The 14868-nt window shown below is 41.5% G+C and overlaps 1 protein-coding gene across 1 annotated transcript in view; it reads left to right on the top strand.

The window, feature by feature from the left end:
- Nucleotides 1-14868, top strand: part of LAMA4 (laminin, alpha 4) — a gene marked incomplete at its 5' end in the record, with an annotated part of 44648 nt that overhangs the window by 12397 nt on the left and 17383 nt on the right. Inside the window, 8 exons of the mRNA XM_010145961.1 lie at nt 2242-2381; nt 3585-3758; nt 4779-4921; nt 5270-5432; nt 7496-7629; nt 9114-9285; nt 11356-11487; nt 12543-12685. Of these exons, the coding sequence (XP_010144263.1) occupies nt 2242-2381; nt 3585-3758; nt 4779-4921; nt 5270-5432; nt 7496-7629; nt 9114-9285; nt 11356-11487; nt 12543-12685 (1201 nt within the window). The remainder of the gene's footprint in view (nt 1-2241; nt 2382-3584; nt 3759-4778; nt 4922-5269; nt 5433-7495; nt 7630-9113; nt 9286-11355; nt 11488-12542; nt 12686-14868) is intronic.

The raw sequence follows: 14868 nt of genomic DNA, 5'->3' as shown, positions 1-14868 counted from the left end.
CAGCAGGAAAGGAAGGTTTGGGAAGGAAACCACAAAAGAAGAAAGTGTCAGGAAGGTTATTTCTTCCTTGACAGTGTCCCTTGTATTCCTTTTTTGTATTTTAGCACTGGGTAAGACTAGCTTTCCTTTTGCATTCTCCCCTTCATCCTGAAGAGTAAAATCAATATTATTCTGTGTTGAAGAATGCCATCATACAGGACAGGAGGAAGGAATTTATGGTGTAATTTTATAATAGTACTACAAGTAATAGATGGGAGGTTTGTGTCTTCACGTTACAGTTGTGTTTCAAGTTTAACACCTCAAATTTCAAAACAGATGAAAAGGCAACTTTTCAAGAAATCAGAGAAGTCACAATTCCAATTCAGTTGGCCATTATTAAAAAAAAAGTGGTTGAAATTTGCTAAATCATTTTTTGTGCTTACATTTTTTTTTTACTTTAAGAATAATGTGGGCTTTTTTTCAAAGCAATGGAACAATCATTTCCAAAGGCAGAGGAAACATAAGTTGTAATCAACGTAAGTTGATTATTATGCTAGTTATTTCTTTTAACTAGAAATTTTAATGCATTCTGGAATTATTGTGTTACCCAGAATTCACTGTAATTCCTTGAGGATTTGCTAAAATAAGGCATTTTAATGTACAGTAAGTTTTATATAGAACATCTGATTACTGACCCTCAGCACAGATGGACTCATCAGGACTTAATGGGAATATCCGGAGAGTCTAAAGCTCTGTATGGGCCACCCCTACACTGGACTTGGAAAATAAAACAGAAGTGAAAAGAGCCCAGCAGAGAGAGGGCAGGGCTGTGGCAAACACACCTGTTCCCTCTATCCAAAGAAAGGAGGACTTACAGGACTCCACGGGATCTTCTCACATCTGAGTTGCTCTGAAGGAGGCTGAGAGCTGGTTCAGTCGACACAGCACAGTGACTGGAAGCTACTCTTTCTTCTTTCCCTTCTGTAAAGTCTCAGTACACCTGAGGATTAGCTCCTCTACCTATTTCTGCTATTTTCTCAGACAAGAGTAAAAATATGGGGGGAAGAAAGCAAGAGCAGGCAGACACTGTTGACAACGCCTAAAATATAACTGCAAAACTCACGAATCTGGTCTTAACCTTTATAGTGAATCCGTGTCATTAAAAATAAACTAGGTATATCGGATTTTTGATATATGCAAGTAGCTTGTGGCTAAAATCACATTCCATTATACTCAGCTAGTTGTCCCTACATCTAATTAAAGATGAAAAATGATGTGATGTGTAAATATCCTTCAAAGGGCAGCGTGTCATTGGAATCTGATGTGATGATATTGGATTATAATTAGGGGTAGTTATTTCTCTTTCTCGTAATTTTTCTGTCTGCTTATCTTTCTGGCAAAGGACTTCTCTCCTTTTGAGCACAACAAAGCACCGGCATTTCCCTTTGATAACAATCCTACTTGCAGATGTACCGGAAGACACAGTGAAAGTCCAAAGGTCCAGGACTCTGATTCATTACTCCTGGCAGATGCAGGCAGGAAAATTGAAGAGGATACCGCTCACCAGGGCTGGGGCAGGTAGTAAGCACAGTTTAGGTGCACGTGCATCAGCAGCCAAGGCTCTCTTCCATTGTGCAGTACAGGACTGTTACCACGGCGTGAAAGCAGTGGTAGTTCTGTTAGCAGAGAGGGCTGTGAACCACACGCAGCCATCGGTGCTACGTGGGTAATAACCGCCAGCAGAGATGCACGGCTGAGAGCTGAGGGAAATAACCAATTTATCTGTCTAAAACAAATCTGAAGAGCTCGTGAACCGTAGCTCCTAGACACAGTTCCCAGGTCAGCAACAGACATCTCGTGAGATGCTGAACAAACAATCCTTCTGCTCCAGTTGCCATACCTGTAAAATCAGGTTTAACCTTTATTTGCCTTGAAGGAAGATGAAAAGGTTAAAATGACTAACATTTGTAAAGTTCCTCGAGGAAAGTATCAGAGGTGCACCACCACAACAGTACTTAGGAATCCCATGAAAAAGCAGTCTCCTTTGTGCCAACTTTTTTCCAAAACCTTTTGCAATGCTAGATTCTGATAAGTCACTACCCTTTCTGAAATCGCTGCCCCTCACCACCACAGTTAGGACTTGTTCTTCAAGCAGAAGGAGATAGGTGAGTTAACCTAAGAAGGTAAGGAGGAATTTTCCCAATGCAAAACCCGCATTAAGAAGAGGAAGAAAACAAGCTGTCGCTTCTTCTCTAACTGCAGTGCAGAAACTTACAGAAGTCTTCCCTCAACTCCTCGACAAACTGCGCAGGGTAGAACAGAAGGCACCAGCAAACAACATTTCTTCCAGCATTCAGCGGATCAGAGAGTTAATTGCTCAAACCAGGAGCGTAGCAAGCAAGGTAAAACTCTTGGATGAGACTTTCAATTACTAGTGCTAATAATCAAATACCTCTCACTCGATGCTCGATTTTCTTGGGCTATCTTGACATTATCACCTCCCAACAAACGGATAAACAAAGTAGGGTAGAAGTCATTAAAATCTTTACGGATGCTATTTGCCAGCAGTTAAAATTACCATGGTATTCGTGGTAGACTACTGCTACTGCAGGAGCAACTTTAAGAGTAATCAGTTGGCACAATGTTAAAGATGGCAACAATAACAAAACCATTTATAGCTAAAACTAGTACTTAGCTGGCAACATTAGTTACAATCAGGAGTAATTACAGCCATGTAATGCAAACTTCTCTGAGCTGACAGCATTTTGGTTTTCCTTTTGAATTAATTTTCTGCAGGGTAAGAGAATCTTTGGCTCACACATATTTAATAAGGAAAAACACTTTCATTATCATACATAAATTATGAGGGATTTTTCTGTAACAAGAACACCACAGTCCAAAATTAAACCAGTATATTTGAATTCGTTCAGAGAAATCAAAGATTCAGTGCGTTGTTGTATGTTCACAATGCTGGAATATGCTGTCCACATACATTACTTCAAAAAAGAAAAGTTAAAAATCAGTATGTGCACAGGGCTTGACTGTTCTTTAAATATATTTCAACATTCGAGCATATTGTGCTTTAACTTGAAAACATCATTTCAGATGCATTGAAGGCATTTTGAACTGAAATGAATGTGTTTTAAGGTGTTATTAGCATCTCATATATACCACTGTATCTTCAGCAACATAACAGGATTCCTCATGGACAGAAAATTGGCTACACTACTCCCAAAGCAAAGAAATAAATTACGGGTAGAAGTTTAAGAGCTATGTAAGAATTTCATTATGTGCCATACATAATGATGTAGCCATGATTCAGCTAAGGAGACATCTACGTCCCACTGAAATTTAATTTACGAATATGCTTAAGTACAGCTAATCAGGAGCTTTAATTAACTTAAAATTAATTCTCCTCATCTTCTTTACAGTGTCTTCCAGAAGTGATTGCTATAAACATACCGTTTTGCATCAGCAAATATATAGGTGCCAGCTCTGCTCTTGCAGTAAGCAAGGCTGCTGGCTGCAGTGTTCTTGCACACTTACCTTCAGTAGTGGCTCCAGGCAGCAGTAATGTGTCTCACTTAGCACACTTGCAACTGCAGGTCCAAGTTTCCATGATGTTTGGAGGCCAATCAGCCGTTGAAGTCAATCCAAAGATCAACGTGGAGGAACTGAAATCTTTCACTTCCATGAGCTTGTACATAAAGCTTCAGGAAGACAACCCACAACTGGCAGCATCTCCAGACAGATTTATTTTGTACCTCGGAAACAAAAATGTAAGAGAATAACCCACTTATTTTTTATATTAAAAGAAAAAAGAAAAAAAAGGACAGACAATTTAAATAGGTTTTAAGTTTATTTTCCCTTGGGTTTCCACTCACTATTTCTCCATGTTTCAAAATAAGAAGTGTCTACTATATGACTGACAAAGAGCAAGTGTTCCCAAGACCCCTGTCCTTGAAACTTCTCACCCCATATAACGAAGGATGCTCTCTAAGAAGCAAATCGGATGCCTGTGCAGCAGGCTGCCAGCCACGCTGCCAGTACTGAGGTGCTCTGAAGTGGTTAACGGCACCTACCTGGCTTTTATGGGCCTCGTTTGCACCAGCTTTATTCAGCTGTGCACACCCAATCCCTGAGCTCACAGGCTCACAAGGTAAGCAGGTTTCTTTGCCTGTAGCTTGTGCTGCTCTTGTACGCTCTGTGCATCACTACTTTGAAACACCTAGAAGGGGCATATATCTCACTGCCTGCAAGTGTTGTGAAATAATTGTTCTTTAAATTGTGATTCCTGAAAGAAAAAAAAAATCACACCTCACAAGCCAGATATAATCCTTGCAAGCTGTTACTTGGGAAGGGCAAAGAGGTAGGCTTCTCTTCTTAAGCTTTTCTAAAAAGAGTATCTGCTAAATATAAATCAAGCAAAACCCCTCTTGACAGAATATTTAGTTGCAGCATAATACCTAGGCTTTAGACAAATGCTTCTTCCTATTTCCTGCATATGACACCCCACACTAAATTCTGACGAGCAGCTCCCCACTGAGCATGATCAATGTACAGTCAGAAGACATCTCATCACCTTGTATTTATTTCGGTCAAAATGGGTATAAAGTAAAATATCAGAGGTTTTTTCTGTACTGTTTCATATGGTGAAAGAAAGCAATTAGAGAATGAAGCTTTTCTTAATTAGATTTAAAGGTGTCACTCAGGCTATCAAAGCCCACCCTTTACTAATGTTCTGGATCAAATCTCTTTCAGTGTTGTACCTCTGACATCCTCCTCCGTTGTTTTTTTAGGCAAAAAATTACATTGGTCTTGCAATTAAAAATGACAACCTTGTGTACATTTATAATCTGGGAGGCCAAGATGTGGAGATACCTCTGGATGCCAAGCCAGTCAGCACCTGGCCTTCTTACTTCAGCATCATCAAAATTGAGAGGTAAAGAGATAACAGGCATTTCCTCAAAATCAAACAGTTCGTACATTAAAAAAAAAAAAACAACCCCCCCCACAACCAACACAGAAAAGGCTGGGTCAGGACTGCTCATCAGGAATCTTCAGTGCCTGGTTCTACGGCTGAAATAAATGGAATTCTTTTTGCTTTTAGAGACCCAGGACCCAAGGGACTGCAGGGGATAAGAGAAAGTGTCTGTAGTTTCTTTCCCCCTTTTCCCCTATCAGACCAGTCTTCTAGTGAGGAATTAAAACCCCTTCCTGGAGTTGGAGGCTTGCTTCGTTTTTTTTAAGTCTAGCCAACACAAAACTCTCTTACATTTCCCTTCTACAGGATTGGAAGACACGGAAAAATGTTTTTAACTGTGCCCAGTCTTAGCAGCACAGTTGAAGAAAAATTCATCAAAAAGGGAGAGGTTCTTGGTCCTGGATCCCTCCTGAATTTGGAACCTGAAAATGCTGTTTTCTATGTTGGCGGAGTGCCTCCAGGCTTCGAGGTTGGTCAGAAAAATACACTAAAAAGCAAATAGTGCAAACCTATCTTGCTGGGCTTCCTTTTAAACACAGAAATTGTTAACAAATAAAACATCCTTGTTTAGTTGTTTACCATCTTAGGACTCCATCTTCTAGCCATGGCAAAACCAACTGTTTCCTGGAGCATAGCATGTCATACAGTAAGATGATCAGATTCCTGTTAGCTGTCAGTCAAGTTTTCTGAAATGTAATCAGAAGAAAAAAGCTTGCTAGCTGCTAAGTTGTATGCATAAATTAAGGCCCATTAGCCAGCTTAACAAAAGTTGTAGGCTACCAGTTCTTTTCAGTTCTTGGCGCTTACAGTTTCTCTTTTACGACTGTCACAAAAATGAGAAGTAAAGCATTGATAACATGAGGACAGTGTGGGGAACTAGTGATACAGTGATTTCTTTTAATTCAATTATCATTGGTTTAAATCCAGTCTTAAAACAGCATGAAGACCTGCCTGTACAAAACATGTCTGAAGACCTGTGTGAGACACTTCAGTCTAGTTCTTAGCAGTCAGCATGAGTTAGCACCTCACTTGCCTGCTTCTGTGAACATGCCAGGTCCTCTGTTTGGATTTAGAAATTGTTATGCATGACCTTGGCTATGAAAATTGCATGGCTGAATGAAAACTTACTTAGAAAGACTTTAGAGAATGCTAAATTCTTTAAGCAAACTGTAGTAGGTGCTAAAACCACCCAACTACTGTCCACGAGCAGCCCTCCTAACAACATAAAAACAAAGATGAACTCAACACACTTACATATTCCTGAGCTTTTGCATTGCTGCGACTATCAGACGTAAGATACGGTTTGAGTTCTAGATTACTGAGCCCTGGGTGCAACTTGTCCAGGAATAGGATGGAGGACAGAATAATACCTGCAGGCACCTAAAAGAAAAAGGTAATCCAGCAAACGAACCCTCTGGGTCTGTTCCAGAGCAGGGCAGGGGAATAGGGAAAGATAAAAGCAAAGAAAAATGTGAAGGAGAATAGGAAGAAAAGGATTCATGGAATTATTTGATAAGCATTTATCAAAGTCTCTTCTCCCTCAGGAATGGACACCTCACATTTTAATTTATTAACATAGACTTCCTTGCTAAAATGTTTTGCCTTTTCTTTCTTGTAACATACTCTGTATATATGAAATGTGCCACTTAGCTATTAGAAGCGTCATACTTAATTTAACAGAATAGTAGAAGAAACAAAGGGGGGAAAAAGGAAACATAATCATTTACCAAAGGTATCTGTGCTGCAGAGAAGAACCTCATCTTCTCTTACAGCTACCTGTTCTGCATTACTGTATTACCGTTATTAATGTATTGTAAGCAAAATGGAAATGATGAGAAGCCAAAGGAAGTCACTGGCAGTGATCAGGCTCTGAAGTACAAGACACGATATTAATATCACACCTGTTCCACAGAGTGGAGTTTTGCAATATTAAAAGAATTATTCACTAGCTCTGTCAGCTTTATTCTTTTGGATTTTTCCGCCCACCAGTGTGGCTATTTAAATTCCATTTGCAGTGACCTTTGTCAAAAGAAGGAGTTTCTATATCCTGCTAAATGTTCAAAATAATACCTAGTGAGGATTAGCCACTGGTGCAGACTGTGAATCCAAGTCTCCGGGGTTTAAGGAGCTCTAATTTCTCATTTCTCTCTCTTTCAACATAGTATGAAGTTATTTTTCTGGCAGTGAAGGATATATATACATTAGGTATTAAATATCTACTGTGAGATCCAAACACACTGAGCAAAATCTATGACTAGTCAAATCTTAACCCTTTTCCAAGTGTGTTCCCTTCAAAACCAGAACAGAAGTTTTTGTCTTACTGCTCTCACTGTGAGACTGTGTATGTGCTCCCTCCACTTTAACACTTTAACAGCGCGAGGGCCGTGTCATGACACGGACTGCAAAGGCTATGCCAAGGGAGCATCATCCCCTTTGTTTCAAAACCGATGCCAGGCACAGACGTGTTGGTGATACAGACCCAAATAAAGGGCGTGACCTCTCTCCTCTTCTTTTTCCTTGCCCTCTGCACAGCTCCCTCCTAGCCTAAGCCTACCTGGCTTCATCGGCTGTCTGGAACTGGCCACCCTGAACGACGAAGTCATCAGCCTATACAACTTCAGGCACGTCTATAACATCGACACCACCACATCGCCACCTTGTGCCAGGTAGGGGACAGTCCCGCGGTCCCTCTGCTGCTCTGGTTTGTCGCAAGTGCCAGTGCTGGTGGTTCGTTCCTGAGTTAGATTACAAACTTGAAGGAGATGCGGAGTTGTCCAGAAGGACGCTTTCAACCCCTAGTTGCACCAACAAGTTGAACTTACATATATATGGGAGTTGGACTCAATGATCCTTATGGATCCCAGCTCAAAATATTCTATGATTTGCTGCTGTCTCCATTAACTATCTCATAGACTTGCTTATACCTTCAAAAGTGAAATTTCTGTGTTAGCTGGGGCATGGTCCAGGCTCCCTCCTTGTCCCTGCTGCTTGCCTAGGACAGCACTGCTCTTGACTCCAGTCAGTTAACTCCAGTGGGCCTGGCAAAACTGAGTGCAGTCCCACCACCAGATAGCAAAGCTGGTCTGGAAGTTACCTGTCTGCCATACACCACTAAACCCACAAAAGACTCAACCTGAGGAAACAAAATCAATTTAACCTAAACAAAACCACCACCAACTCACCCACTGAATTGGGGCAGAACAGTGATAAATACATCAGGATTACAAATGCACCATCCCCTCACTCCTCCCTTCTTCTCTGCTACCTCCTTCCTGTCAGCAGCAAAGGGGGCAGGGAATGGGGGCTACTGTCAGTCCCAGTCCCTTCCATGTTGTTTCTGCTCCTCCCTTCTCCTCAGGGGGAAAACTCCTCACAGTTCTCCCCTGCAGCAATGTGGTGTCCCTCCCATGGGAGACAGTCCTCCACAAAGTTCTCCAACTACTATGGGTCCCTTCCACAGTCCTCACAGCGATTGAATTCTCCAGCACAGGCTTTCCTCAGAGTCACGGACTCTTTTGGGAGCAGTCCTCTCTTCCAACAGGTTGCAGGCGGGATTCTGCTCCACCACCGACCTCTCTAAGGGCTGGAAGGGCTCAGCCTGCCATCTCACCATGGACCAAAGGGGAATGGCTGTCCAGCGTGCCTCCCCCACTCCTTCCTCACTGACCTCAGTGTCCACATGGTTGTCTCTCTCACATCCCACTCCTCTCCCGAAAAGAACCCCCAAAGCAAAAGAACTTCCCCTCTTATACAGCAGAGGCGCTCAATGGCTCAGCCCTGGGCCAGAGGTGGCTGTGACTTAGAGCTGCTTCTTCTCAAAGGTTCTTACAGGAGCCTATGACTGTAGCACTCTCCTCTGCTACCAACACCCCAACAGACACAAACCCAACATCTCCAGAGAAGCATTCACAAACTCGGAAATGAAGCCCCTAAAGTAGAAGCGAACATCCGCAGCTTTCATTCAGATATTTTGAAGAAAAAATTCCCGAAAAGAATCTGAAAGCAAGTCTTCCATCTTACTGCTGCCAGGAAGAAGCAGCAGTTCAGAACAATTATTTCAAGAAAGCATATTAATTGCAAAGGCCTTTAAATTTCCCCAAATTAAAATGGAGATATGACAAATATTACTTCCCTGCTTGTTTTTTCGTAGAAATAAGTTGGCTTTCACCCAGAGCCGGGCTGTGAGCTATTTCTTTGATGGCTCTGGCTACGCCTTGGCAAGAAACATTGAGAGACGGGGAAGATTCAGCCAGGTGACTCGGTTTGACATAGAAGTTCGAACACCTACGGACAACGGTTTGATCCTGCTGATGATTAATGGGGTGAGTACCAAATCCTGCTGGTACCCTTTATCCACAAGCACCACAGGTTCCCCAGTACTTACAGTACCACAGAAAATCCAAAATGTTTATGTCCTTACATTTAACTTCTGGAAAGAGGAAATACTTGCTGTTCGTCTGGTGCGTGTATACATTAGACGGAAACTGGGACTTGCTCTGCAAACTTGCCCCAGCAAACCAAGGCCGTGAGTTGGACTCTGCTCTCATCCAGAGACACTCGGACCTTCAGGTGAATCATACCCTTGCGATAACACTTTGGGAGAGACTCCAGTTAAGCCCAGTAGTTGCAATGCCATGGGAAATTTCTGTGGAGTAACTCCTATAAAGCATCCACTTGGTGGTAGCTGCCACTTTATAACTGTCTCAGAGTTAAATACTCATTTAAGTTACTGAAATTAGAAAGTAGTCCAAATAAAAAGGTTTGATCCAAGTATCACCAGCTTTTCAAAAGTTTGAGGGTGATGCAAACTCTGTAAGGGTTTGAAGAAATTAGACTCCACATGCAAATATCTGCTGAAGACAAATTTGGGGGTTTTTTTTGTCTTTGGGCATCTCCACATTAAGCTCCCAAGTTCTATGTGGATTACAACTTGGTAAAGCCACAGAAAACATTTTACTATGTAGATGCAGTCCACAGACACACACTTGTCTAGCCACCTACGTGTACCACTGCACTGGTACTTCTTCCCACATACCAGGAAAAAATCCTCTTTCATTAAAAGCACTCTCTAGCATTTGCCTTTAGGGTAACTTCCAGAGAAGAGCTGCGGAGAGCAATCTGCTCTGCAGCACAGCTTGCTGCCTCTAACCTTCACTCGTAGGAGATTTTGGACTAATCAACTGCTGTTAAAAGCTTAACAGCCTCTCTCGCGGATCACTCAATTTTCTTGCAAGCACAAGTGCCCAGAGGATTGTCGGAGATGTACGCACTTTGTGTGTTACGGTGGAAACTGCAATCAAGTTGGATGTTGGTTGTCAAAGACCGTGCCTGCTCACAGGCACTATTAGACAGACTGTGTAAAGCAGTCCGTTATTCAGTTCTGCAAAGGGAGCTCCTAAATATTCTGAATGTAATCTCCGTTTCATTTTCAAGTTCAAACGGTTCAAAACAACGCCCAGCCGCGGTTTATTTACAAGCGCTAAATTGAAACCTACTTCTACTACTTTATGTAATGGCTTCCGAAGGCGGGCTCATTTGTGTCAGAGACAGCAGTTCTTGGCCTGCAGTAGTTTTCTGAGAATTATTGTTCCCATGTTTCCAGTAGGCACGGGAGCAACAGCGGGAACACTAGAAGAGAAGACAAACATTAGCATTAAAAGCATTAACCCAGATGCACGGTTGCTGTAAAATGTCTTTTCTGCTTCTTTATGTTCAGTTTTGGAACAAGACTAATTCTATGATACAGATCTTCAGTTCAAGCACTCCCTGAAGATTTTCTAAAGTAGAGCTCCTGTTTACAAAGTTTAGGTCACCCAAACACAGAACAGAAGCCAAACCATGAGGCAAGAATAGTCGGGAAATCCAGAAACCAAACACAGAGTAAACACAGCCTAGCGAGGGCTCAGCCTTCAGTAGACGCATCAGTGCTGCTCAGGGCCGTGAGAAGGGAAAATCCTGAGCTCTCACAGGCATCACGGTAGAAACTGCCAAGGAAGATACAGCCATTCTCGCACAACATTGCTTTTACCAGTATGACATCTCTCATTTGGGGCACGTGGCATCGCTTCGACAGTAAATAGATGTGTTTGTGTCAGGAATACTTTGTTGCTAAAGAATATTGATATTACTGCGCTACCAAATACTATCCCTACAGGCAAACAGTTCACCGACTCTTGAGGTAAGTGCTGTTTATCAAACAACTATATATGCATGTATATATACACATATTTTATATACATATATACAAAAATAATCCCAATACTGTTATAGTTTTGCAAATAAAAAGACTTTTTCATAGCACGCTTTTCACCACGTTAGACTGGTTTGGGTTTTTTTTTTAAATAGCTGCCACCATCGTAGTGCTTTTCTGACTGCTCTTTTGTTTTATACAGAGTATGTTCTTCAGTCTAGAGATGCACAATGGTTTCTTGTACCTCCGCTATGACTTTGGCTTCAGCAGCGGCCCTGTGCTGCTAGAGGACTCCATGAAGAAGGCTCAGATTAACGATGCTAAATTTCATGAGGTACATGAAAAAACTACATTTCATGCAGTTACAGATCACAGCCATTTGACCAACCACCCCAGCAGCTCCAAAGCAGCAACAATTTGCTCAACACCAATGAAAGGAGCAAATGGTTGAGGGTCCAGGTGATGATACAGGAGAGCGGGCAGAAAAGTAGAGCACAGGTGTGGAAGAGCACACGCCAGTCCCACCTCTACTGGGCAGTGGAAGGGGCAGGCTCTCCCTGCCTCCTAGTAAATCAATGCTTGTGGGGAGATCCTGTGTTTTACTCTCCAAGGATAGGACATGGGAGAAAAAGTGTTATTAGTTCAAAATGAAATTATATCCAGGACAGCTATATCCTTTAAATACACAACTCTCCTCAGCTGAAAGCACGTCATTATGTTAACTTGACCACCCTATGCACTGTATTATAAGAAATACAGCATTTCCCATTTCGTTTGAAGGGACAAATAATTTGGTAGCAGTCTTTTATGTATGTATACTATTTTAGGGACTTGGGCAGATGTAAAGTATCTGCTTATATTTGGTTTAAGAGAATTTACTTTAAGCCAGTGTAACTGTGACAGTGACAGTAGCAAATCCCCTTAGTGTCTTGCTTCTCCTGCCATTTACTTGATGTAAATTCAAAGTCTGATTCCTGATCCACAACTACAGCTACAGTTCTGTTCAACATGTTTAAGCAGAGCACAATTAAGCCTTTCATGATTTGACAATGAAGTAAGTTTTTTGAGAAATATGCCCTAACTTCTTGGACAAATCAAGGAAGCACTCTGAAGGTACTGGAACTCATCCATTTGCCGTGGTGTAGAATTTGACATGGCGTGCTTTCATACGGATTTATTCACAAGCAAAATATCCTGGGTTTTCATTCTTTAGAGAAATTGTGATATTAAAATAAGCTCCCTACTAGTCATTGCTGTCAGCCTTTCCCAATTTACAAATTTTTTGATAAATGGGAGGAACTTCTCAAACAAAGAGATATAAAAATGCCATCAACTCTGCAAAATCACCACGACATTTGGACACTTCTAAGCACACGTTTTTCCTTTCAGATTTCTATTATCTATCACAATTCAAAGAAGATGATCTTGGTAGTGGACAGACGGCATATAAAAAGTGTGGACAATGAAAGAACAGCAATGCCATTCACAGACATCTACATTGGAGGAGCGCCTGCTGAGATCTTGCACTCCAGGTTGGTTTACAACTGGAATTCAATCATTATCTTCAAGAAATCACCATGTTTAAGTTATGTTGTATGGCCTGTACTGAAGGGCTTGCAGTAAAACGTTTTTCCCAGCCTCAATGCCTTAAGTAAAACAACCCCTCAGACACTCTCCTAAGCATCTCTCAGAGCTCTGAAGTACCAAGCATTAGGCTTGATCCAGCACAGGTAAATTGTCCTGAAGACTGCTCTAGTTTTAGTAAGAGAAATCGTTGCTTTCTTAAAATAATAATAATTTTAAAAGACATTTTCAAAGAACACATGAAAATACAGAATCACTATTTCTCCTTGCTCCGCAAAAAGCAATGCACTAGCCAAAGGATCGAACCCCTCTACCCACTGCGTTGTCACATCTAAAGATGCCGTTTTTCCTGTTACGCACTTCAGTTCTGATCTGCCTCAGGTTCTCTCTAGACCCCAGTCAGCTGGCTCTGTGTAGGCGTGGGAAGAAAAGAAAAGGTCTCATTTTCCCTTCATACCATTTGACAGAATTCAAGCTTAATCTCAGTAGACTGTCTAACTCTCATTTCCTGCAGCGGGATTCTGCTGCACCAGGGTCACACTCCAGGAGAGTAGGCTGGCTGCTCTTCTGACAGGACTATTCATTCCCGGTGTCAGACAGCAAGGCCAGCATTTTCAGAAGGGCTCCAGCTGCTGTTTCAAGTGTCACAACTGCTAACAGTTAGCTAACTGCTTTCTTTAAAATATCCTCTATGTAAAAAAACAAAACAAAACAAAAAACCAAAGAGAGAAGATAGCAAAGGTTGTACGATAGCCTCTAGAACTTAGTGGTAAATCTCCTTAAACCTTATTTTGTTGTCTGGAGACAACATTGAATCGATAAATAATATCTGAGACATAACTTACCGATTAAGCTTTTAAGATAAGGACAACCTTCATGTAAAAGAAAATGGTGCCTTTCAATCCCATACAATTATTTGAACATGCAGGCAAAATGGTGGGCAAGGAAGAAACGGAGGGTATAATTTATCTGGCCTTTCAAATAGCTTTTTGTAAAGGTCTGTCATAAGGGGCTATTAAGAAAACTAGTGGGGTGGAGAAGGGAAAGGCTGCAGTGGATTAGAAAGCAGCAGGGAGAAAGAAAATAGGACATAGTTGTAACTCTTCAATTTTCACAGTAGAAAAAGTCTACAGCATATGCCCAAAGGATCTCTCTTAGGGCTGGTGTTAAATACATTAATGATCTAGAAACAAAGGACAAAAAGTGAGTGAAAAATGCTTTGGTTAATCAAGCCTGGAGAACACTGAAAAAGTCCAGAAGGACCTAGAAATCAATTAAGCAGCTTAATGGCAGATGAGACCCACTCACAAATGAAGGGATGAATCACATGGAATATGCCAACATAATTGTGGTTATTCTACCAAACATCTGGAAGGTACTGTCAAAGCAGAAGAACCAGCAGCTCAATAAACAAGTCGTATCAGAAAAAATCCCTAGGCATTGTAAAACAATGGTAACTCCTAATATTGAAAAATAAATTCAGAAATTATATAAGCAGAGCTACACTTTTGTCTTTGGTATTGTGTTCAGCTTTGGTTCTCACAACAAGGGTAGACAGCAAAAAGTATGGTCCAAGTAGGATAACTTCATCTCCTTCAGGAGCATAAATCGGTATTAGAATTACATCATCTACTACTTTTTCTAGTGCTACTACTATCTACTACCAATATTTATGCTTCCTTGTTCTAGACAGACTTACATTTATCCGACACTGGGGGGTGAAGTTACCTCTAGTCTTAGAGGAGGAGTTTAATATTCTTTCAAAGCGGTGTATTTTCATTCACTTCAACATTTTCCTCTGCCAGTTGCCTTTTTTTCACAAATAAATTAATCACAAAGTACACTGTAAGTTACTTTCCTCTCACCTTAGTCACTGCATAAAGCGCAAAGCTAAGCAGAGACAGGAGCACTGGGCGCTGGGAACCGCTAAGAAACAGAAGCCTTTCTTTAGGTTAAAGCCTGTCTTCTGTAGTGCCTGTGGCTCCCAGGAAATGCCGAGTTCGTGGCATTTAGCAGAAAGGCGCATCTGTAGCACGCAGTCAGTCATGAGGTCAGGCAGAGTAGAGATCAAAATGGATGACTGATATTCCACACTTTGATCCAATTCCCAGTGAGGATGGCAGGAGCATTC

The sequence above is a fragment of the Buceros rhinoceros genome, unplaced genomic scaffold (assembly GCF_000710305.1).
Source record: "Buceros rhinoceros silvestris isolate BGI_N320 unplaced genomic scaffold, ASM71030v1 scaffold36030, whole genome shotgun sequence".
Taxonomy (NCBI): Eukaryota; Metazoa; Chordata; class Aves; order Bucerotiformes; family Bucerotidae; genus Buceros; species Buceros rhinoceros.
This window is presented reverse-complemented; position numbering and strand designations above follow the sequence as displayed.